We start from the raw sequence: 26,366 nt of genomic DNA, 5'->3' as shown, positions 1-26,366 counted from the left end.
AATTTAATAGTTCGATATTATTTCGGTTCGACGTTCGAATGGACCAGTCGGTCATTACAACTTAGTATCTACGAGGATTTTTTTTTCAGCTTTCAAAAAGTGTGTAATATTTTACAGTAAGTGAGAAGTTCTTTTTCATCGAAGATTGGACTAATATGTTATATCAGAATATAATTCACCCATACTCTGGTCCACATAAACCAATTCTCATTAAAACTTTGAAGGGCTCCTAATGTTTGTTACGCCACAGTATACACTTGGATAATGAGTGTAGAGATGTGGTAAGTGGTGGAGGGTAAAAAAATCAATATTTTTAAGATAAGCCGTAGGTATCGTACGATCACCGCTTTTATTACATCGACAAACCTTTACTAACTTTTGACGTATCGTTTGACATAGCTTTTAAAAAATCTTAATCCATTAAAAATTAAAGAAATATTATGTAACTATACTCAAAAATATACATACATTTCGTAAGTTTTATAGCTTTGTTTTAATTAATAGATGTTTGATAAATAAAAATTGTCGTCGATAAGCTTTTTTATGTTATCCTATAAATTTCACTTAAAACAAAGTAATTTGAGGAAATATTTTATGAAATTATTATAAAACAGTAATAAATTATTATTCAAAACACTGTCATAATAGAATACATTAGTATATTTTTATATTTACTGTTACTATAATTACAATATATATAGGTATATGTATATTAAAAGAGAATTTATATTATATTTGTTTTTTAAACTCAAATAGAATTTTCATTAATTTCTAGATAATAATATGAAATGCTTCCACAGCGCGAACGGAGGATGAGTAAAACATTTATCGGAATGCTCCGAATGACAAATTTCATCTCATATAAAGGTCGTTCGTAACTAGTTTGGGTGTAATTTCAGGAATTTATGATATGTGTTTCATAGGTTATCGTACTAAACGTAGTTTATGAGCGAAATTCAGGTTAGCAAATATCCGGGCCAGATGCCGAACTTAGCGATATAAACTATCGCGGATTTTGAAGTGACTTAGTATCTAATTAAATATTGGAAAATTTGTACATCATTTTTCATATATTATGTAATATTAAATACTATAAACAAATTCTCTTTACCTATCTATACAGCAAACATTTCATAAGTATAATATTTTTGACGAATAAATTTAAATGAAAGTATATTGCCAAAAGTTGTTAAGTGATTAATTTAGGTATTTATAGGTAACAACGGATTATGTGTATATAAAAAATAAATATGTATGATTGAAAAAAAAATCAAGAGAATCCGTTATATAGAACATGCACTGATGGGTATGGGTTTACGTAGGGTATTGATTTATACTTTTCCACTTATTAAAATCACGGATTCAGGGGAATTAAGTAACGTAAGTATATTTCGGTTGACAAGTGACAATTAATTATTAATAACATTTGTGAACGCACGCTTTGGCGCAAAAAGGTGGAAAATCGTATTAAGAGGCGACGTTCAAGGCTCAAGGGTAGGTTACCGACTGACCGTACCTACTTTTGATCCTTCGTCCGCCTAGAAACAGATAACGGTACTTTATTTTTGTCTGTTTCGCTGTGCATCCTGGTCTAGCCTTGACTCATTTACAGTTACAATAATATTATCATTATATTCCCAACTCTGTCGATTTTTGATCGGGGATTTAGGCATTATGATATTTACTATCAGCACATAAAGCATAAGAAAATTAGCATTATACCTAGTTTTATAAGACTTGTTGAACTTTCGAATTGCAATTACACCATAACATTATAACGAGAGTTACCAACTTTTGGCGCGATATGTATATATATTGTAAAAACAAACAATATAGAGCAATTTAGGAAGGAGGGGAACATAATGTAAAATTCAAGTAGACAATAAAACGTACCTTTATAATGTTATATCATGAAGGATGTGTTAATAACATTCTGCAATAATCAATGAAAAAATTGTGTTACTAGAAATGGATGTTAGCCATTTAGATATTAGAACATATTAGAACCAGACCTTGAATGTAAATATACAATGAAAAAACAACGTGTGATTTTTCTAGACTCAGGATACAAAACCGAGATCATTGACTTTATAAACCCATTTGGACATTATAGGCGTTAGGTAGAACAATTTGCTGAAAATAATACATGTTATTCTTTGTTTGTTTACTTTTATGGTTACTGAATCCGTTGTTGTAACTAATTTTATTTAATTTTACATTAATAAAATCTGATAAACATACAGTGCACTTCGTATTATTAACCATTATTTGCAGTGAAATTAACTTGTTAATACACAATTATTATTTGTTAATATCTTAACGGTCTTTAATTATTGTATTCTATATTACCGAAGTAGGTAATAGTGGTTTTAATAAGCTTGTGAATCTAACCGTGGAGCCAATTGGATACGTAGCATATTATTGTATTTTATTGATAACTATATAATATTTATATATGAAAATTCTGTAATGGATTTTACGGTACTGTTCGGTTATACCGGAGGCAGCGGAAAACGCATTTTGAAAATAGCCGATAAACTGGATTATTTGTTAGTTTGGGTTAGTTTAGGTTCGGTTAGGTTGGGTTAGGTTAGGTTAGGTTAGGTTAGGTTTGGTTAGGTTAACCTAACAAATAATCCAGTTTATCGGCTATTTTCAAAATGCGTTTTCCGCTGCCTCCGGTATAACCGAACAGTACCGATTTTACTAATGGATTAAGAACAATTTATTAGTAGTGTGAGATACGTGATTTTCTGGGTAACGCATTTATATATTTAAATAAACATTCGTGATAAATAATTTTTTTTTTGTTATAAATATTGTGATATTTTTTCTTAATTGGAAATAGGAAAATATATAAAATAAATTGGAAATAATAATATAAATAAAATAATACAATACATTTCTTGAAAAACTATTTCCCTGAATCAGAATAATGAAATTATAAAAAATAAAGAAATATTTCAATATTTTATGGGTATTATTATTTGTCATTATAATATTAAAAATAGGTGGAAGTGTGCTGTATACTACTTAATGTTTCGCTTAATATAATATAAGTATAACAAATTTTATATAAAATATCCATTACTTGATATTTTTGTGAATATCTCGAAAATATTATGTAACTATACCAGAGACAACAAACCACTTCAACGATAGAGCGAAAAAACCTCTACTGAAGCAATTTTGTTATATTCCTTCGTATAAAAAATGGGTAATATTAAAACCTTATTAAAGCTTCAGTAAAATAGAGCATCTGACTGTTTTATGACAGACTTATAAAGCAGAAATTATTATTTTTGCGTAGAAGAAAATAATGATTTAAACTAATAGCAGAGAAATTATCTTACAGGTGGTGAGTATTCTAGTAGAGAGAAGTAATCTATTTTTATTAATGTCAGGCATTAGGAAAATTAGTTAGAAAGTCTTACCTGTTCGTAATTCCTAATGAAGTCCCTGAGCTCTCGTTCCTTATCTTCTAATGAGGCGTACAGCTGTTTCATTTGATTCAGCAGGTCGAATTTTTCAGCTTTCAGCCGCTTCCGGTCGGATTTTAGCGCTGAAAATAAAGATAACACATTTTTGTAAGTATATATATTTAGAAACACTATTAGTGTAAGAATTCCAGATATAATATTGAATATTTGTATATAACTGTCAATTAATTCATGGTGGAACTGCATTGTATTATTGATTAATTTAATGAAACGCAAATTTTTTAGTACTTATTCCACTTTTATTATTTAATAAATTTGGACCAGTTGAAAATGTTCCTTTGAGGCGGACAAAACTGGTCCAAATTTATTAAATAATAAAAGTGGAATAGATACCAAAAAAATCTTGCGTTTTATTAAATTAATCAATAAATATTGAATATATAAAACTTAGCATACACACATATGAAAACACACTAGAGAAATATAAAACTGTCTGAAAAAATCTTTTCATTTACACCAATGTACTCTACCAACTAAGCTATGTACGTACTCTCTAATTACGACAAAATTAACTAGAAGTTTTTACATTTTCAAACACTCCACAAATCGAGTTAATTTTAGCAGTCAGCTATTGTATTTTAAGTAAAAGTATCTATTAACCTTATTACTAACCGATATCAGGATTATCCAAATTTTAGTTATAAAGTACTTACTAATTCTGTCAATAAAAAATATGAAATTCAATTTAAAACAAATTATTTATAAAAAAATTTGTATTCATTTTATCGATTAAAGTTTTATGCATAGACGTCTTCTTAATTGTTATTATGTAATAAAGCATAATATAACAATATTTTGTTAGTTACATAATATCAATATAATAATATAGTAATTTCATGATTTAACATAGTACACGTTAAAAATAATGTACATCATTACCCTAATTTCAGACCATATAAATAATTGTAAAATAAAATGGAAATGCGGCGTATATTTTTTAAGTCTATTTAGCGATTTTTTTTTAAATTTTCGTACATAGATTATGACATATAATATAATATTATGTTGTCAATCATTTGATTATGTATTGACGTATGACTATTGTTAAGTCAAAGAATACTATCTATTAAATGCACATACAATGCAAATACTAACTCATTATAATTTAACATGCCTTAGACTTCTGAATCAACCACCCTGATACTATACTTTCATTTATAAGTGCTCTACTAGTTTAGTACGTACTTTGTCATTTGAATGGAGTGGTAATTAGGTAGTTAAAAAATGTGTTTGTGGCAGTGGAAGTTGTGACACAGAAATGACGAGAAATTACTGTATTTTAAACAATTTACAGTGTATATTTATATATTATAGCGTTTATTAAAAAAAGATTTAGGGATGTTTTTGAAATATTTTTAGTAATCAATTTGCAATGAAAAATAACGGAAAATCGTGTTAAATTTCATTTCATTACAAATTATCGGAATATTTTAGTCTTCAAAACATTTAATAAATTTTCACTACCTACCTTCTCTATTATTTTGTCGTCTGCATATTTCAAAAAATCAGTTTATTATACGTACTTTAATGAGCTATAAAATAAGTGATTTATATTTTGAATTTAATTTAGAGGCAATTTATTTCATAAAATAAAAAAATACTGATATTATTATAATACTCGTATTATAAATACAGTTTTTATGATAGACAATTCTTATCTAGTTAATTGAGTCTGCATATTTACTGATGATAATATAAATTCTACAGGTGTTTTTTAAAAGTCTATAGCTATTCTGATATTTATAATATCATTGACAAGACTACAAAAATAAGCAAAATATCTATGCATAAGTATAAGCTTCAGACATCTATCCTGAGTAGCCATATTGACTTTTTTCAATTCAGTCAGTTTCAATACAATCAGTCAGCATTTACTTCGTATAATTTCATTTGAAAAATAACAATATACATTATATTAAATTCTACAAGATATTTTTTTAATCGATAGCTATTTTGGCTGTAATACCCACGGTAAAGACTACAAAAATAAATGCCAAAAAACATAAAGCATACACATTTAAATTAGTTTATCAATCCATATGTCCAATCCATAATCCATATGAAAATGAATGGAATAAAAAGGAGAACACTCTAGATCGGTTATTCCTAACAAAGGCTCTACGAAACTCCGAAACACTGCAAAGCATGTTATAGGCTGCTTAGAATTCGCAAAAGCTACAATATGAAACAAATTGGATAATACAGAACAAAATGTTAATATTGACTTAATTTTACGATGGCCCAGCGGTGACGTGTCGGATTGTAATTTTGTGGGTCTCGGATTCGAATCCCGGGTCTGTAAAATTCACATGTTGTTTTTTAATATATCGTTTCTGTTCTGGCAGAACACACTAACTGAAGAATACTAGTTTTGAGTAATTTGACTTTGAAGTTGTTAAAATGTGAGTTTATTAAGTAATCGTAAAAAGGATGACTTTAAAATAAAGACTGTTTATTTATTGAGAAGGTTTCCAGACGGTAAAGTTTGAAATAAGGAACATTTTGGTATAACTAACTAAATATGTAATTTTTTCGAATTAGTGTCTTCTGCCAGAACAGTGACGATATGTAGTCTGAGTATGGAACTGATAGATTGTGGAAGTATCGTAAAAACAAAAAAAAGACTTTTAATACCTGCTCCACTCTGTAGATGCCGTTATGATCCTCTTATGACCAATCATGGTGATGTTATGTAAATGAATTAATGTACATAGGTAAGCAACAATGTATTTTTAGAAAGTAAAAATTAATGATATCAGTCTTAATATTTGTCGATTAGGTAGGAGTTCTTGTCAGGCATGCACATAGAACAATAATTGTTTAGGGGCAGGGGTCCATTCCGAAAAAAATATCTATAAAAAAATATTTGACACTTTTTAAGGTGGCGGGAGGTAGGTATCACAGACATCCGCATTTATTCTATATATTACTTATATTTTCACATCGCTTCAATTGCGGACACCATACCCAGACATTCCACTTTTTGAGTCTAGTAATGAACAATCAGTGCTCATCTATGACAGTGTGATCTATCGTATCCACTAGTGGTTAACAAATGCGCGTGGTCTATCGGTCATAATTAATTATTATGATCATTAGTGTCCGTCTATGACACATGTCAGAGTATTAAAGCAAACATTGGATGCCTCAGATGGTTGCAACAATTCATAAGTTCCACTGAAACAAGCCTTGCATATCGTAGAATTCCAAGAGAAGAGGGGTCAATCTTTGTAGAAGACTATTTGACAGTCAAATCAACTGGGTCAGTCGCGAGGTCCTGACGAAGAAAGATAATTTATATTCCATTTATATAAATATTTTATTTATAATTTTCATTTATATTGAGAGAGGGGAGAGTCTAAATAGGAACCCCCGCATTGTGCACATGGTTTATTGAGTTTTTATAAAATATCCAAATCAGAAAATGTTAGAAATCGCTGTCCTAGATACAGACGTCGAAAAAACTAAAAGCTCAGATATAAGGTCGATGATTGTTAAAGCTCACAACATAAATACGATTAGTGTTAAACATATAGTTCTTACGAATAAAAACCAAAGTATATTGCGTGATTGATTATGTCAGATAAAATAAAAAAGTAACACTGTACATTGGTTTTGAAAAAAATATACAAAAAGCACACCGCCAAATTATTTTTCAATCTAGCCGCCCTAATCACCGCTGTTGGTTGTATATCTAACTAACCCCCACCGAAGTAAGTATTCTAGAAACTTGTGGTCTACAAACTATCGAGGAAAACAACCACCTATAAATACTTCCAGAACAAGGGGGGTGAAAACCTTTCTAATCAGTCGTAGGTACTCTATATACAAAGATAGATAGAACTATTTCCTTGCTCAGAATCACTTATTACAGTTAGTAACAAATTTAAAATCTTGTGTATTGTCATATTTTTTATTTTAATGGATTTGGTTGCAGTTGGCTATAAATATATGACATTATATTTAATTGCAGAGTTTCTGATTATTGGGCTACATAATGTAATAATGTAACATCTATCGACATACAATATAACTACCTTACAATCTGAATCGACAATGAAGTACTCATTACAAAAACAGTTGTCACAAACTGACATTAATTGAACTTATAATATTATATTATTATATACTGGGTAGTCGACATGAAACCTTTTAATCAGGCAGTTCACAAAATAATCTTTCAATAAAATATTCGTTCATAAAATCACAGTTTTTTGCTTTTCCAACATATAACTACATACCAAAATAATAAAACTGTACTATCATATAATATTAAAATATATTATGAAACAATAAACAACTATAAAAATAGTTCTGTGTTTATTAATCATAAAAAAACTAAATTTAGAATCGAAACTTTGCCACTGTTATATAACATATACGTGGACCCTTCAAAACCAAACGTGCCGCACCACACCTGGTCTTCATCAGGTATATCATTTCAATAATAAGTTTGAATATAGAGCTTCACCAGTTGTTTATGCTGAGAATGTCTCAGGAGCAGTTACCCAAGACTGAGTCGCCACTCAATCAAATATGCTTTGACTAAGTTTACATGACTTTAAATTAAAAGTACCCATGCAAGAGATAAACGTGGGGAACAGACGAAAATTAATCATAAAATATAATAAAAAACCCCATTTATACAGTGTAATATACAACAAAAAAATATTTGGGCAGTTTCTTTATACCAAATTTTTGTTTACGACCGAAAAAATATTTTTTTAAGTTTCCATCGGGATTCGATCCTGCGACGCACTGTAAAAGCAGAAATCGGAGAGATAGTTTCACAGTGGGTGGATTATCGAAACTAACTAATAATTAACATCGCGTTTGTTTAGCCTGAGCAACGTTCGCTGTCAGCTAAACTGGTTCCGTAAAAAATACACTCATACACCTAAAAGTACACACTTAGAAAATAAAACAGGCATCATGGCAATATCTAATAATATATAAAATTGTATCTACTTATATATATATATATTTGTACACATTTAATTTAGTTTTATACGTAAGAATCTAAGTTTACTCTCAAGTTTTGTTTTAAACATACATTTTCCGAATAAAGAATACACAGTACATAACAAACTATCATCCTATTCAAAAACTTTCTCATTGAACTTTCAACAACACTTATGTAGTGGCACTATACATATACTTAAGCACGATGTAGGCAAATCGATTGAATACCACTATTTGCTTTTACTTCACTATATGTGTCTATGCCAAGTATAACCGGTGGGTTACAACTCGTAGCGACGTTGAAATACGTTTCACTTAAGGATTTCGGTTTCTCAGACATTCGTCTTTAGTTGGATCTCCGTGTAAATTGATTTGATTTACAATTATTTAAATCTTCCCGTCTTGGTAGTTTCCTTATGTCTGAAGATTATGACCACTTTAAAATACAGTAATCTATTTGAGAGACTGAGAATCTCCACCACTTTGCTCAAAACAGAGTGAAGACTGCCACAGTAAATCCCCTCATTCAACTGTTCCAATGAGAAAATGCTCTATCTCTTCTTTGATTTCCTGGAAACTACCACAAAATTAACAGCTTTCTTAAATTACTCTTTCCACGACGAAGAACAATTCTTTAAAATTGCAGTACGCATTTGTAGATATGTCTGTGGGTATCTAATTGGTGCTTTCGTCGCTTTGCCAAAAAAATTAAAAAACACATTTTGAATGCATCAATTGCACTAATTTAGTATTGGGGACACTGAATATAGGATAGCGAGTCATGGAATCTTACAAAGCTCAGAGCAACAGTATGCCGAGCTTTGAGAATGATTTTTCTATGGCAGATACAGGGTAGTATAACTGAAAAAGCAATGAGGAGGTTACCGAGCAGTTTCTCATCATGCTAAAAGTGGAAAAAAAACAATGTTGGACCATCAAAATAATTTTATATAGCTAGTCTGTTCTTCAATCCAACCGAATTCCGGTATCCTGTTTGTATTGCTCACTAAAACGCTGATTATTTAAAAAAAAGTTATTATTAAGTTATTAAGAATAGCTAATTAGAATCGTTCATTTTTGTTAGCTCACCATGTTTGTCTCCCATAGGCATCTTTTTAAACTCAGTCTTCACACATTTGAGTGCATGGTAACCTCAGTATTGGGTCTTGAGACATCCATATGCAATATATATAATATCATCTACATATTGTATACGGTGGAGATACGAAATGCTGGCATGACCTGGCAATGGTGCAATATTACTGGTGAGCGATAAGAATTTTTTGAGGCGCTATGGCTCTAACTAGGGAATCCAATCCCGGGATCCCGAATCCCGGGATCCCGGGATCCCGAGCTATTTTCGATACCAATGAATCCCGGGATTGATAAACATAATCCTGGGATTTCGGGATTGATTTTTTTATCAATTTTTATGGAAAATATAACAGAAAAAATACTTTTAATACAAAATAACTACATTAGAAATAAACTGAGTTTGAATGAAGTTTGATGTGTAGGTTGCCGATTCATTTTATTTTTTCACATAGATTATTAAAAATGAGAAAGATTGGTAAAAAAACAATGCTTCGCACTTTTAACAAAGTAATTCCACCATGATATCATACGTTTTACGGCAGTTTCATATTTGGCTGACTAATTAGATTTATGAAGCGGAAAGGCCATAAGTACGCCATGATTATTTGCTTTACTATTTTAAATCTCGCTGATCTATTCATTATGTCTTTACTATCAGAAATAGCAATCTCATATTAAATTCACATTATTATTTATATTACAATATTATTTACTCCATTAAACTTGTGTATTTCCAAGATTTAACGTATACAATATTAACAATAAATGTCTGAAATAGTATAAATTATACTAGATTTATTTTTGACCGATTTTATCAATGTAATTTGTAAATATAAAAATTTTATATTAACAATGGAAAAAAATCCCAATCCCGGGACCAGTCCCGGGATCCCGGGATTGTCAAATTGTAATCCCGAAATCCCGGGATCAGAATTTTGGCTCGGGATTGGATTCCCTAGCTCTAACTAAGGAGCGGATATGTTCAAATAAAAAAAAACTTTAATTACTAAATATAAGGTAACTTTATCACTATCAATGATATTGTTTCTGTTACGCAAAGCTAGCCTAAAAGATGTTAAACCGTTCATGACACGTCATATAAAAAATAGTAGATTTTACATACATTTTGATTAATTAATGATTAATATTTATTTAATAATATATTTTGTATACTATTAAATTTTTAGGCAACTTAACCTAGGTTAAATCTGTCTAAATAATTCATTATATCAACGATACGGTAAATAATTCATTCCTTATAAAAATATATTAATCTGAAATTTCCGCTAGGAAAAAAACACTTAACAAAGAAGAATAAGACTATGAAACACTTAAATTATACTTCATTATAAATAAAGGTTCCAAAACACAAATAAGGGCTTGATGTAGAGACAAGTTTCAGTGGATTGGGTGAATAGCTCACAATTATTGACAGTAAAACATCTCTTAACATAATCTCAACTCTAATGCTCGTATACACAGTCAAATGTTGTTGTATTATTTAATTATAGGTAGTATAATGATATTTGGTGAAACGAAAGTAGTACAAAATCTAAAGAAAATGAGACAGACAATGCATACAAAAACGTTTGCTAGAAAAAAAACGTTTATCACTTTTCCTCTTAGATAAAACGCACGGATCTCCATGTAATGGATTTTCTTATGAGAAATGGTGACCCCCCCCCACCTACGGCTAATAAATACTAATGAAATCCAACAGACGATTTACATGATGTATATATTATGATTGTATAATTTTTTTTTCTATTGTGTTACTACGGCAGATGATAGAGACTCTGGAGCGAATGAAGTAGAGGTAGTAAAAAATGAAATTATCTTGCAGTAAACACTCTAAAACGATGTAAATTTAATTTTGTATTTACTATTAATTAAATTTACTATTACATATTTAAACAAATATTCCCACCAGCTATAGGAATCACTCAGTGAATGAGAGTCTGCCTACCCTTCGATACCGCAAAACCTATTTCTATTCCATTCCCTGCGAACAGACAGCAACAAAGGGAAGATGGCTTCGAATGAAAGCTCTCAAACGGAGCTTTCAACTGACCGGACCCGGGTATGTGTGGCTATGGTCGTAGAAACGAAGACCAGTAGATTTAAACCTTTCAAAATACACACTCTCTTGTGTAAGAGGATAATATTTCGTCAACCCACACATTTTTTAAATGTTTTGAAGACAACCGTAAAATGAAAGATTAAGCACAGAGCTTTTCACTATATATAACATATATATATATTAACACGTTATCCTCAGTTTAGATTACTTTTTGACTACAAAAAGATTAGGAACTGATACATTTTATTACAAAAAATATATTTATTCTTCCTATTATAATATAAATTACATGAACATTTTTCATCGTTGACGCATAATAACTTTTACATAGAATAATGCGAAACTTAAGATTTATTCGAAGTAGTATATTACTAAAATATCTTTTTATTTATTAAATTATTTCTTTTATAAAAATCTATAAATAGTTCACAAAATTTAAGAATGTAACACTATTTATATTAAATATATATAAATTGAAAACACCTCATAATATGTTTAACTAGGTAGGTAGTAGAATTTTTTTTTCTAAAAAATTACCATGTCCAATGAATTCGCATTAATGTGTTTAACCAATTAGGCTACGGGGATCCTACTTAATTACGTCGAAATTAATTAGCAGTTGTTACACGAAATGTTTATCAAATTGCGTTGATGTTGGCTATCGGTTTTTATGTTTTCAATCAAGGTATCAATTAAGTGGCCTAATTGGTAACCAACGCTTGGATCACTTTTTAATTATAACCTACTTGCACTTGCTAATAATATAAAAAAAAATATTTATTTTATTCAACGAATAATTATTATTCACAAAATTTAAGAATCAACAACATTGAATGCATTTCACGAAATAACTACTAGTTAATTAATTTTGTCGTGATTAAACAGGATGGCTGTAGCTTAACTGGTGAAGCACATTGGCGCGAATCCGGTGGTTCAAGTCCCTTAGGGCGTTGTATTTTTTAAAAAATATATTTTTCCTGGTTGATAAATATATTAGGTGTATGTGGACAACGACCCTCGTAAAATAATTGATTCATAGATTATCAAATTTTATAGTTGCAATATCTACAACGTAAATTCAAGAATGATAAACCTCGTAATCCATTCCGTAATACACATGTTTCTTATAAAATGAATTATGTATTAGATTACCGATGAGGTCACGTAACGTCATATAGGTGTTTTCTCTAGCTTCAATATTTCTGTGATTGTTTCATTGTTACTACTACACTACTAGTAATCTGTTGTAGTGTAAGATAAAACAATACGGCTACATTTAGATGACTAGTAAATAACTGATGTGATTGTGTGTATCTTGTCATAGTATTTTTATACACAATATCTTTGTTTCTATTGTCGTAAACAAAACTTCTTCATATGGATTAATCCAAATTAAACAAGACACATCTTAACGGTACCTACTCTTAGTTTCGTTATTGGTAAATACTCTTATAAAAATAATCGAAAGATTTTTTTTGATTATTATCACTTAAGAAAACTCTTGTTATTATAAGAAAATATATTAAATTATTCTTTGTGAATATCGCAGAAATTTCTCAGAGAGTTTTCTCTGTAGTTTTGGGAATTCTTGGGCTCTATGCCGTAGAAGCGTAGATAGCGCTACGGCCATGCTACGATTGTTTGAAAGGCCAACACAATGCCGCGAGTATTGTGTTTGCTCGGGGAAATACAGCGCAATATGTAACCGGAAATCGGTTGTACTCTCTTTCTTTTTTTATTTTTACGGCGATAATTACTTTCTGTTATTGCCGCACAGCCTGCAATATTACTGGAATAGAGTAAATAGCAATTTGAAACAAAGGAACATAAATACTTAGAATATTATTTAACCAAATCTACACTATTGCTACTACAACTCGGTAGTGAAATAAACATTAACTGTAATATACAAATAGTTGTTATTAGCATATTATAATTGCATATATTTTGGTATACTAATTCAGTTTTCATGACGTTTGACAATAATTATTAATTTCATATTTTGAAAAGGAGACTATGTTGAGACCATAAAGAAATCTCAAACATTGCAATGCATAAGTTATAATTACATTTTTGAAACGGTACCAACGAATAATAAATATATTATATATTAGTTACTATGCCTTTTCAAGAGTGAAAAAATAAAAATAAGAATAAATAAACATTACATAATTATAATATAACACTTTTCTTTTGACAGAATTATTAGTAAATAATTAATAAAAATACTAATATAAGATCATATCTTGCTATTTGTCAAATTGCAATCAATATCAAAAGATAAAAAGTAGGTACCAAATTCACCACTGAGATTTTAACGTAATTTAAATCTTATGAGTTAAATTTTATAGATCATGTACGTGACGTAGTAACAACTTAAACAACATTTGTTTTCACAGAATTTGAAACTCTGTAATACTTTTAGCAAATATCGCTAATATTTTTCGTTAATATTATTGTATTTTTTTTGCAACACTTCATCTTAAATCAAACCAATCTATGATTATGGAATAAAACTATCGTATACCACGAAGAGGCTATTTCATAGATATTCTTTGCTTATTTAAAGTAGTAGCATATTTTTTTAAAACAATAATGATTTTCAGTTATAATACAAATCGAAAGAAAAATGACAAAGAATCAACATTAAAAATATAATCTTTTTATTTGTGTGCCATATCATGTCTCACCAAGACAGAAAAAAACAGTTCCTTGACTATCTAACTTAAATTTCAGTTAAATTCATTTCATCAGCTACGATATTCATTTTCTACGAAACTCTCTGCGTCTCTCTATTTATTCTTTCAGTATGCCCTGCAGACAATGGCTAATTTTGCTTAGCAAAATATGTACGATAAGCCAATATAGTCAATGTACACTACAGACATCATTTATTTTTTTACACCAGCTCTTTATAAAATTGTTTGTTCGCATTATTTGTAACTTTATCTGTTAATGAGATTAATATTAATATTATTTCGTGCAATTTTATTATAAGCGTAAAAAACATGTATAATATAAGTAATCACCGATTAATGAATAATTTGATCAGACTTAATTTGATATTGGGTTATCTAATTTCAACAGAAATAATAATATGTAATTACCAGATTTCTTATCAAAGAACATCACGAAAAAAGTTCGGAAGTAGAGAACGCGAGAAATGATATAAGTGGGCTCTCTTGAAATTTCAGGGGAAATTGGTCCGCGAAAGTTTAAAGTCTACGCCGCCTGGCTGATATCGATTGCTACGAGACCTGCTATAAGGAAACCAACAGAGGTGAACTATACTTCAGGCGGAAGAGACGCTTGCACTAAGGCGTCTCATACACAAGGACATTAAAACTTTTTAAACTATATTAATCTATCCTATTACACTACGTGGGGCTTGAAATTGTCATCACTTAATCAGTGTGATGAGATTCAGGCCATAGAACACATTGTGGAGTTTGTAATATAATATATGCCTTCACCAGAGAAATTTCAGCCATACATCAAGCCAAACCGGAGGCTGTTATGTGGATTGATGCATTGCCGCTTTTTTGTGCGACTGGTTCTGTGATTCAGTTTTTGTATGTCTTCTTTTTTATTTTATTCTTTGTTCATTATCGCCGTATATTATATATAATCATAAGGAAATAACAAGCCATTTATATGTATTAACGAGTATTTATTGTATATGTAGTGGTTGGTAAACTGGGTTCAGTTTCTGTTTAATATCTATCTAATATGGTGTTTTAATAGAATAATTACAGTATATTATATATACTGTATGTGTATTGATTTATTTATCTTTCTGTCTGTCTGTAACACATAATAGAATAATTGTAAATGCATAGGATAAAGCGAGATATGGAGTATGATGAGAAAAAAATATTAGTATAGAAATCGTTTATTTTAATCAGGTCGTGAAAGTAAACAAATGATAGGATACTCTCATAATACTCGTAGTTTGGCGATGCTGACAGTGTAGTAATAGCATTTATTGAGTTTATTAAAATTATTAGATTAGGTACATAACAATTTATAGGTTTTAACAATATATTTAAAGAAGTATAATGGTGTCGGATAGGAAACACGATTTTGAAAATAGTATATCTCTGAAAATGTCTGTGAAAACGATATACCTACCTATCTCTGAGATCTTTAAATATAATTTTAAAATCTAAATATGTGATTTTGATCAAATTACTTGCTGTTTATGAAATAACCACATCTAAGAATGTTGACAGGTGGAAGTGCCACCCGGTATTTTTTTATAGTTTATTAATATCGGGGATCTTAACTCATTCGCTGCTGACTAGATGATGATTTTTAATTACCATCTTTAAAATGCACGTTAATTACATCGATCGGCCGCCTGGTCATTACGCGCCAGGTGCGTCTTCAGCGTCCAAAGTATTAAGGGCGTGAAACCTTGTTAATTCTCGCAAAATGTAAATATTTAATAGTTTGTTTTAAAGTACAGTTAATTATGTGAACACGATTTCCAAACATAGTATTATTAAAATGTCGTCAGTTTCTGTGAATAAACTATTTAAGCATACAGATAAATTGTTTATCTTTTTATTTTTCATAATGGTGTCAAAGCCGAATTAGGTTTTGGTTAATAAATTTAACTAATTTATTATTTTTACATCTTAAATTATTACAATAAGCGTTTTCGATTGCCTTGATCCACCTCTGCGAAACGGAGCCTGCAGACGATATGTATGAGTTGTATAATGCGATTTATCAAGTAGACTATTTGCTCCCGTAAGTTTGGCAGATAAAATGGGATATACCTAAGGTAATGCCGTCTACATTACATCGAAACGAGGGTCGTTATCAATAAATCGAAGGTATAATAATATGTTGGCCTCATTTCCTGGTCTATGGTCTGAGGACATCGAATCGCAGTTTTATTCGATAACTAGCTTTAACTTACGTTTATTGTTGTTCAGTGGTTTACATTGGGAATTGTCTGTTGAATTATTAATGAACATTATTGTATTTCAAAAATATATATCATGTATAATAAAAAATATGTATGAGAGTTTTATTTTGATTACCCAATTGGGGTGACAAGAATTTATGTCAAACGAAAAAAAATACGTTGTTTCCAGTAGGAATCAAGTCTTATTGAAAATATTAAAGTTTCTTCTTCTTTTGGTACAGTCTTCTATTGAAAGTTGGTGACCAACTATTATCGCGGTTAAACTTCGTATCCTGAAACATTCGTATCAGATCCCCAACGCCTCGAGAATTGAGGTACTTATGGAGGATGCTTAGTCAAGAGAATATGTACTACATAACTTGCATTGGCTAACTTTTTTTTAACACCACGACAAGCCTTGACGCCCAATTATAGTGGCAAAACACCCATCATCATCATCATCATCAGTCGCGCGACAACCCGGTGTGGGTCCTGGTCTCCTCCAACAGCTCCCTCAACCTGTCCCTATTCAGTGTGGCCGCTTTCCAATTTGGTACCCCCAGAATACGGCAGTCACTGGCAGCTCCATCTAACCAGCGAATCTTTGGCCTCCCTCTTCTTCTACGTCCTATTGGATTGCTGGACATCACTCTCTTTGCCGGTTCATTGTCATTCATACGGTGCACATGACCTATCCATCGCAGTCTCCCAATCTTAATTGATTGAACTGCGCTGCAATCTTCGTACAGCCCGTAGAGCTCAGCATTATATCTTCTCTTCCAATTGGTGGCATCCCTGATCGGTCCATATATACGGCGGAGAATTTTTCTTTCAAAGATGTTCAGGGCTCGTTCATTTCGCAGAGTTAATGTCCAGGTTTCCGATGCGTAGGTGAGCACTGGCTTTACAAGTGTCTTGTAAAGAGTGCTTTTAGTTCGGCGAGATAGTATGCGGGACTTAAAATGTCTTAACAGGCCAAAGTAGCATTTATTCGCAGACATGATTCTTTTGTTGATTTCTTCTGTAATATCATTTTAATCATCTCGAGTTACAAGAGATCTAAGGTATATGTATGTGTGGAAAAACACCCAGGCTTGAAGAATTTACATATTAGATTATGCAAAATAATCTTTGACCTCATCGGGAATCGAACCCGGAGCTCCCAGATGGAAGGCCAGAGCCTTACGCACTGCACCACGAGAGCAGCAATAATATACAAAATGCAACGTTTCCCTGTCAAGTTTTCCGTCACCTCTAATTTTTGGGTACTTTTTGGATAACAAGAGACTTGAAATTTGGTACACAGGTGGTAATACAGTAACAATGTATTTATTAAAAATTGAGGGTAGTTCGGAACTCCAAACAGAGGGTATATAAAACATTCTTTAAAAAACAACTCTTTTATTAAATATTCTGTCGATCATGGAGATATACATGAGAAATCTATTAATGATGGTAAAAAAACGAGGATGTCGTCAATGTTCTTTTCAAGATAATGTAACTCAAACAATCCATTGCGTTTTATGCGTATATCGAAGGTAGCGTGAAAAGCCTGACGGAGGGTCGGGGTAGAGGCCCGCTACATATTTTGATAATATTTTAAAATATATCGAATAGAATAATTATTAATATTTATGTATTGATGTAAATGATATTTCATGGTATATAATGGAAATAAAGTATTGCAGTATGACAATATTGTAAGTTTCCAATTTCACGTCGTCTTTATAAATATCCGAATAATGATTACTTTGTCAAAATGAAAATTGCGTCGCGGTAATCTGGCAGACAGTTTCCTGTCATGGAAACCTTTTTTTCTGGAATTGCGGCGGGCGGCGTAAGCATCTGAGAGGATTACGCAGGAAAAGATTGGAATAAAGCCCAGAGGATTGCGAGGTGGATACGACCTTTATTTACGCTCTTTGAGGAATCTCCAGGTCAAATAAGACGTTGTTGCAGAGTATTTTTAAAGTGGCAAATCTCGAAATTGGCAATCATCTTTTCCGGCCGCAAAACAAATCAGCGGACACATCACACAATGTAGTTGATTTCGCTTACAAAGCTTCCAGTGCTATAAATAAGCTAAGCAGGTACAAATTTTTGTGTTACAAGATTAGCTAATAGATATTATGCTTAATAGCACCTTTACACGTGCATGGGCTTACTAGCAGCAATAGTGCGTATTTTAAACTAACGTGACAATAATTATTGTTAACACGTAAAAGTCCCGACTGTCCCTCCAAGCTCTTCAAGAGAGAGCGAGATGCAATGTTGTCATTTTACAACGTTTTATTAGCTCGTATTCTTATTTTTCCGGTGGTTGTTTATCCAGTACAAATCTTGCAATTGATTTTCAACTAACTTTCCGACTAGCTAGACATTTGAAACTTTTAGAATATACCAGAACGCGATGCCGATGCATTCTTTTAATACTTTTAGCCATCTTTAAGTAGAATTGAATTCATTTTCAGTTAATTCTGTTTTGTATGAAAAGTTATTTCGGAAGTAATCCGTAATCCAATCCACTATTCTTAGTTGCTAAGTGGGTGGTCCTAGCAACTAAATTATTAATATATACGTGCGTTACTATGGAAATAAAAATGACATTTCAGTATTCTATATTAATTATTTGTTTTTTATTTACTTCATATCAAGTACAAGTTTGAGCATATTGAGCATAATAATTCAACAGAAAATTTAAAAATGTGGTACTTATATAAAAAGTTCTTTTTATCTTGTAATTATTATGGTACTATTTCATATGTAGTGACAATCAGTTAACCTCAAAAATCGTTCATAGTTCGTTTTTTTGCCAGCAGGTTCGCCAATATCATTCTACTGGGCAGACGCAGATTGAAACATTCTCAACTATCGCATGAAAATTCAGAAGCTTCCAAACTTTTTCGATTCATGCATGTAATCTTGCCAACTGCAGGATAATGCATGTTTACCCATACCTTTTTTGTTATGGTCGCGATAATAATTATTGTCAACAGTACATCCATGCACGTGTAAACGGGGTATAGCGCTAGAATATATATTTGGCCACTTATTTCCTCGACTTATACGTGGTGTAAATGAGAACTCTGTCATTATTGGTAGTATTTACCTGTGTCTCCTTGATAACTATCTTTGACATCCAGAGCATCAGCTGTTTGTTCTCACAAGGTGCAGAACTAACCTGCCATTGGTGATGTCAATTGGGATAGCAATAATTTAAAATTGCTTCGGATATTGATATATTCTACCTACGTGAGATGCGTCTAGGTCAACGTTATTTTATAAATTCTTAAAATAGGTACTACTACTTAGCTCATTCTGCATATTTACATGTACCTACTTTATACGTTTTTATATTTACTCTTTATATTGCTTCTATTTCTTTTTTTTGTTTTATTTTGTTTTTTTTTCTCTCCATATCATGTTGTGAACGTCGTGAATATGTAAAGTTCACTATATTATATAAATAAATATTGTAAATTTGAATACATGTTGTATATTACCGAGTCATATAAATGGTCCCCATTGCATTTACTTTCCTCATGCCAACTGATGTATTTTTTGACCATGTCCAAGATCAGGCCTCTACAGATTGGAGGTTTGTATTAACAGATTTTGTTTTTACAATAAATGGATAGCCAATCGCTCAACATATTGGGTCTATACTATGACTCCAAGCACATATTGAAAAACAATATGTGTATTTGGCAGACCCAGTATTCGAACCTGATACCCACAGCCTATCTACTTATAATGACTTATTGAAGAGTGGTAAAGGGTTCATTTATGGAATCGTTGATATGTGTGTTTAGATCCAGAGTATGGATCAAATCGAATCAAATTTATTTCAATACAATTTTATTTATTTTACATATAATGAACATAACAAATTATAAATTCAAAACGTTCACAACATGACATAAAATAAGTGTTATTAATTTTTAAAAATAAAAATACAGAGAATAAGTAATAAAATAAGAAATAAAATAAGAAATAAAATATGAAAATAAATAAAATAAGTAACAAAATAAAAGTAGATGGAAGCACACAGAGTGAACTTTGATAGGACCCTATCTTAAAAACTTATAAAGCAACGTCCACCTAAATTCACCCTCACGTAAGTGGAATATATCAATATCCGAAGCGATTTCATTAAACATGGTTCCTGCCCTCCCAATTGGCATTACTAATGGCAGGTTAGTTCTGCACCGTGGGAGAACAAACAACGGATGCCCTCGATTCCTAAGGTAATTATCAGAGACACACAAGCCAACACCACCAAGAATGGCAGAGTTCACATTTACGCCGCGTATACGTAGATCTAGTATAATAGCCTGTTTCTTCGTCTTCCTCTCTCCTATCAGCGCTCTTAGCCTGAAGTCAATTAATCTCGGTCAAAGCAATATTATATATAAAAGATTGAGTCAATTTGACCCAAAAACTTAATCGTGAAAAGTATTGATTATATAATTATCTCACCTTTTCCTCACATTCAGATAAACGCAATGTAGCTGAAGATAGACCTACATTACACAGTATTTGATTGCAGTGATTGCCATTATCAGTGAAGAATAAGAAGAACTCATTGAAAAAAGAAAAGAAAATTAACTCAAAGTAGATTTTATCTATCTACTTTCAACAACTGGATAATAAGATTAACCCAACTGCGTAAAAATATACATAATAAGTCTGACTTAGTAAAAGTTTATCAAATTCACATGATCTAAGAATAAAATCCGCAAAATTTCAAAATATTTTTGTTTCAAAAATGTGCAGACTGAGGCATTTTTTATGACTTTTTTACAGTTTGCACCTTCTACTTTAGTGAGCCAACTTTCTCGTTAATGTTTTATTTTCACTTCCTTTCCATAACTTTTAATGACAATTTCTCCTTTTACATTTCTACGTTTTGAAACCAAGCCTTATCTTATTATGTAAGTACATTATATTTCCGGAATAAAAAAAAACTTTTTAATTCTGAGACATTATCACTTGATATATTTTTATGAATATTGTATATTTACAATTTAACCAAAAACAACGTTGGGAATAAATGAAATATTTATAAATACGGAACCTAAATATACGATATATATATTGCAGAATCATGTGAAAAAAATATCCTGTTATCGCACACGTGTCAAAAACTACAACATGTCAACACAATTTAGATTCACTCAGGTAACCATAAAAAATATTAAATGTTCTTATTATATTGTCAAGATGAACCCTGCATTTTGAATTTGCTATGAATCGATGATATTATTACATACAATGATCATTTATAAAATGAAAGATTCTTATGACTTACAATTCAACTGGCATTTAAATTGTAATAAAAGACTTTGATAATTAACTGTGAAATAAAAAGACATGGAGCCAAACTTACATTCAGAAAAATCGCGTATAGCATACGTAATTAATAGTAAAAAAATGGTGAAATTGATCGCTATGTTTCGATGCGCCAACGTACAGAATGTTGTACATACATACTTTGAAAGCACTTGAGAAATTTGCTGCCCTGTTAAGTAAAAAAACACTACCTATTTAGAGATTATGTCAAAACAATCCAATAATTTTACATAATATAAGAGAAAGGGTAGTTTAATACTTGGGTTCTCATTTCACTAAAACCAAAAACACTGCCTTTTTACTTAAATATTTTTGAAAAAAAAAGAACGACACCCAGCAGAATTTGAGCCCATGTACCCTGACCACTAAGCTATACGTATTTTATCGAATTGCGCCGAAGTTAACTAAAATGGTTTTTATAATACTCTCTGAAGCACTTTCTAAATTGAGTTAATTATTGGCTTACATACTAATTATCATTACCTTAATTACTAATCGGTGTAGGTTTATACATATTTCTCAGAATTTTTTTCAAATTAAGTACGTTCAATGAAAGAATGTTAGGTACATTCATAAATCTAATTGATTATTATTTGAATACAAAAAATAGTGTTTATAATATTATTTTTTCTGTAGTCACTAATTAAACTACGAGTACACTAAAAGCCATAAGAAGTGTTGACATAATCGTAATATAAATGTTTATGACTCTATCTAGTTAAAGACCAAACAAACGTGTCTATAAATTACACGTAAATAGGTAAACATGCTGCAAAACTAATGCATAATATTTAACATCTCTATTCAATTTAGATTTAAGTATCTACAACGAATGCTATTATTATCAGAAATATCATGACACATGTTTCGTCAAAGATATAAAATTAAGTTTAAATGAATACATATATACATAATATATGTTGAAAATAAAAAGTATCTAATAAAATAGTATTGATAAATTAATTGACTGTGTACTTATATGAAATATGCTATGTTTTTATTCAACGCATAATTTATATGATTTGAAAGAAATATATCCTATTTATTTATGATACTGAAACCTTTGGCAAATCTTGGCCTCCATAAAAAAACTTCGTCCAGACTAGACGATCCTTTTTTTGACCGAGCATTCTTAAATCTCCTATAGCGCAGTCCAGTCATCTCAATTTCGGCGCTCCAGGTCTTCTCTTGCTCACGAGGGTTACGTAAATATCCTGTCTGCTGATATATCCTCGGCATTATATGCATCTGGCCGATCCAGCGCAGTATCGGCATATTCATATGTTACGTGATCTTTTCGCCCCCATAAAGTGTATAAAGCTCATAATACATTGACCTCCAAATACAAAGATTCTTCTCAAAACACTCTCCAATTAAATATATCCAAAGTGCTGGGTATACTAATCCATACGTTAATATTAGGCGCAGAAAAGTTTTCGGTTCTAGTCGGTTATGTGGAATACAGCGGCAAACACATTTTGAAAATACCCTATATACTGGATTATTTGTTAGTTTGGGTTAGGTTAGGTTAGGTTTGGTTAGGTTAACCTAACAAATAATCCAGTATATCGGCTATTTTCAAAATATGTTTGTCGCTGTCAGTATTCCACATAACCGACTTGTACCGAGTTTTCTATAAGGTAGTTTTGGTTTTCGTTGAGAGTGCCTTATTGTTCAGAAGCCCTAAGAAATCAAAATAGCACCTGTTGACGAGAGTGATAGAGCAATTTATTTCTTCACTTGTGTTATTAGTTTTTGTGACAAGGGATCCTACACAACAAATGAATCCACAGTTTTAAAAAAACATTTGTTTTAATAGGTACGTATTTAAAAAATATACCTGAGGTTTTTTAAAATTGTATGTATATGCTTAAAATATCGCGAAAGAAAAAAATAAGAAGAAGAAATACATTTTATGGAATATTAATCGACGCATGCGGCTCATAATAAATGGCCTCGTGACTTCGGAGTAGGGCATTTAATATTAAAATATTTCATTAGGCGGGTGACTTTCGAAGGCATCCGTAGGCGTCGCGGTATAACAATTAATAATTTTGGTCTTTGTTTGTGTTCAAGAAAAGAATTATGTCCGAGTAATTAATATTTACACCGGACGAATTGCTACAGAAAAGCTCTACCCCTCTAATAAAGGCTATGAATAATCTTTATAATCTAAAATATAATAATTTTCGATAACCAGGACAATAATTAGTCGGCTAACGTACGGATATATTTAGAAAGTAGGGCATTTGGATCGATGTTTTGTGAAATTATTGATTAATTCAATTAAAATATAATAAAAAACCAGATCAGAGAGCATCGAATTTTTAATATTACCTATCGTTTTCTTAATTGACAAAGTTTTTATGTTAAAATTACTTAAATTTTTACATAATTATACCATAAAAATACTTCAAAACCTAAGTATTTAACGAATTGAACCAATATTCAGAATATTATGAAAATTCATACATTTATTTCATGATATTATTAAACACTTCACTAGTCATGGCACCTTTTGAATGTTCAGACCAACCGTATACTGAGCTTGGAGAAAAATACAAAAATATACCCCTCCAAACCAATCCATTCGTACCACTCTCAGCTTCAATTAAGCATATCACGAGGCTCTACGTTTGATATGAAGCATCAGATTTTTTTTACGCCTGAGATGTCTCAGGAGCAGATACCAAAGACTAAGGTCACCACGCACTTAGATGTGCTTTGAGTAAGTTTACAGAGACTTTTTAATGAAAAGTGCTCATAGGAGAGAGGACGGTGGGCTTACAAAAATAAAAAAATCTATTAAATAAATATAAAGTACAAAAAAATACAAAATATTAAAAAAATATAAAGTATAAAACTATGTGAAGAGATCTTCACGTTCGATTTGTTTACAATCACTAAATCAATTAAAATAGTAGGTATATGGTTAATTACTTAATTGAAGAACCTGCTTATAGTATTATTTTATATATTTTTTTTTGACAATTCCCTAGATATTCCAGCGATAGATACGATTTTGGATAAGCGCAAAGCGTAATTAAACAAGGAAAATGCTAAATTATTTCAAAAAGAACTCTCGTTCTGCCTAAATGAATATTGAAAATTCCTTGGGAATATTAAATTTACATTTTCCAAAATGTCCTTGATAAGGAGGCACAGACAAATCCTAAAGTGGTCCACAAAATCGTTTCCCAGACGGTAAACAAATGAACGTTTGAATTTTTAAACAGAAACAGGAAAGTTTTAACTCGTAATGGAAGGCTTAGTATATATAAGTAGCTATGGATTTTTTTATCGTTTGATATTCTCGACTCAATGGCAATATTTAAATGTTTTGCGAGTAAAAAGGATTACATTACATATTTTTGTACAAATATCATACCGGTCTGCTTACATAGATTACATATTATTAAATAATACATATTTAAAAAATCAGCTACCTACCTATATATTACTTTGTCACAAGTAAAACATATTATTATGTAGTCTTATTTAAAACATATATATTTATGTATTCATATTGATTCGCAAAATTGCACGTGTTTAAGGCTATACTTCAGCTGGGGCACGGTCTAAAACGATAGTGACTACGCGACGCGATTGTGCAAACAACGCGTACCTACAGAACAAAACATAATTTGTCATAAAAAGTCAATATGCGTCCATTTAATGTTATGTGTATTGTTCTATTACTAATAATAATAATATATTACTTGACATGTTTTCTTTTTCAAGTAAATGAGTAACGTTTTTAGTCATCTTTACACGATTTAAGAATTAATTCCCCCGTAGCCATCATAAAACAAATTGAAGTGTTCACAGCTCAACTTTCGCTCTCCGATTGCCATCCAAAATTTCGTCGCACCTATAGTTGAAAATTATTTACCGTTTCACTGAAGTACCGTCTTAAGTGATGTCAAGTTATTTACACTAATAACTTACAATAATGAAGAAATAATTTAATAACACTTGTTTATAATAAATTATTTACTCTAGTATACGCATGGCGTAAACTGTTAAAATGTTATCAATATTTCCAAGCGATCACTCTACGGAGAATTTCACGACCTAGCCGACGTACGTGCATGCTTTTCTACGCATGACGTATTTCAGTTTGGTTATTTAAAAAAAAAATGAGATTAGTTCAATAGGTACTATTGTTCCAGGGCGAACATGACCCTAGTAAGATGCTCAGATAGTCAAAAAAATATAAAAAGATTTTCAACAATAATAATATTGGTTGCTTCAATTATTTCAATTATTTCAATGTGAAGTTTCAAATTGCTCTCATGAGAATTTCACTGAAAGTGACATAGAACAATCTGTAATAGAGCGAATAGTGTAATAGAGACCTTTCTGATATTAAAGTCGTCCCATGAACATCTGTGTTATATTATTATAATACACTTTAAAACGCAGAAAGTAAATGTTGTGTAAAGCGTTCTCCATATATATA

At 30.9% G+C, this 26,366-nt stretch overlaps 1 protein-coding gene across 1 annotated transcript in view; it reads right to left on the bottom strand.

The window, feature by feature from the left end:
• Positions 1-26,366, bottom strand: part of LOC147073812 (uncharacterized) — a 548,328-nt gene that overhangs the window by 128,931 nt on the left and 393,031 nt on the right. The window contains exon 5 of the mRNA XM_085944694.1: positions 3,435-3,562. Within this exon, the coding sequence (XP_085800820.1) occupies positions 3,435-3,562 (128 nt within the window). The remainder of the gene's footprint in view (positions 1-3,434; positions 3,563-26,366) is intronic.

The sequence above is a fragment of the Rhyacophila brunnea genome, unplaced genomic scaffold (genome assembly GCF_057557595.1).
Source record: "Rhyacophila brunnea isolate RB1 unplaced genomic scaffold, BYU_Rbru_1.0 scaffold_17, whole genome shotgun sequence".
NCBI lineage: Eukaryota > Metazoa > Arthropoda > Insecta > Trichoptera > Rhyacophilidae > Rhyacophila > Rhyacophila brunnea.
The sequence above is the reverse complement of the archived record's forward strand: the minus strand, read 5'-3'. Positions and strand labels throughout refer to the sequence as shown.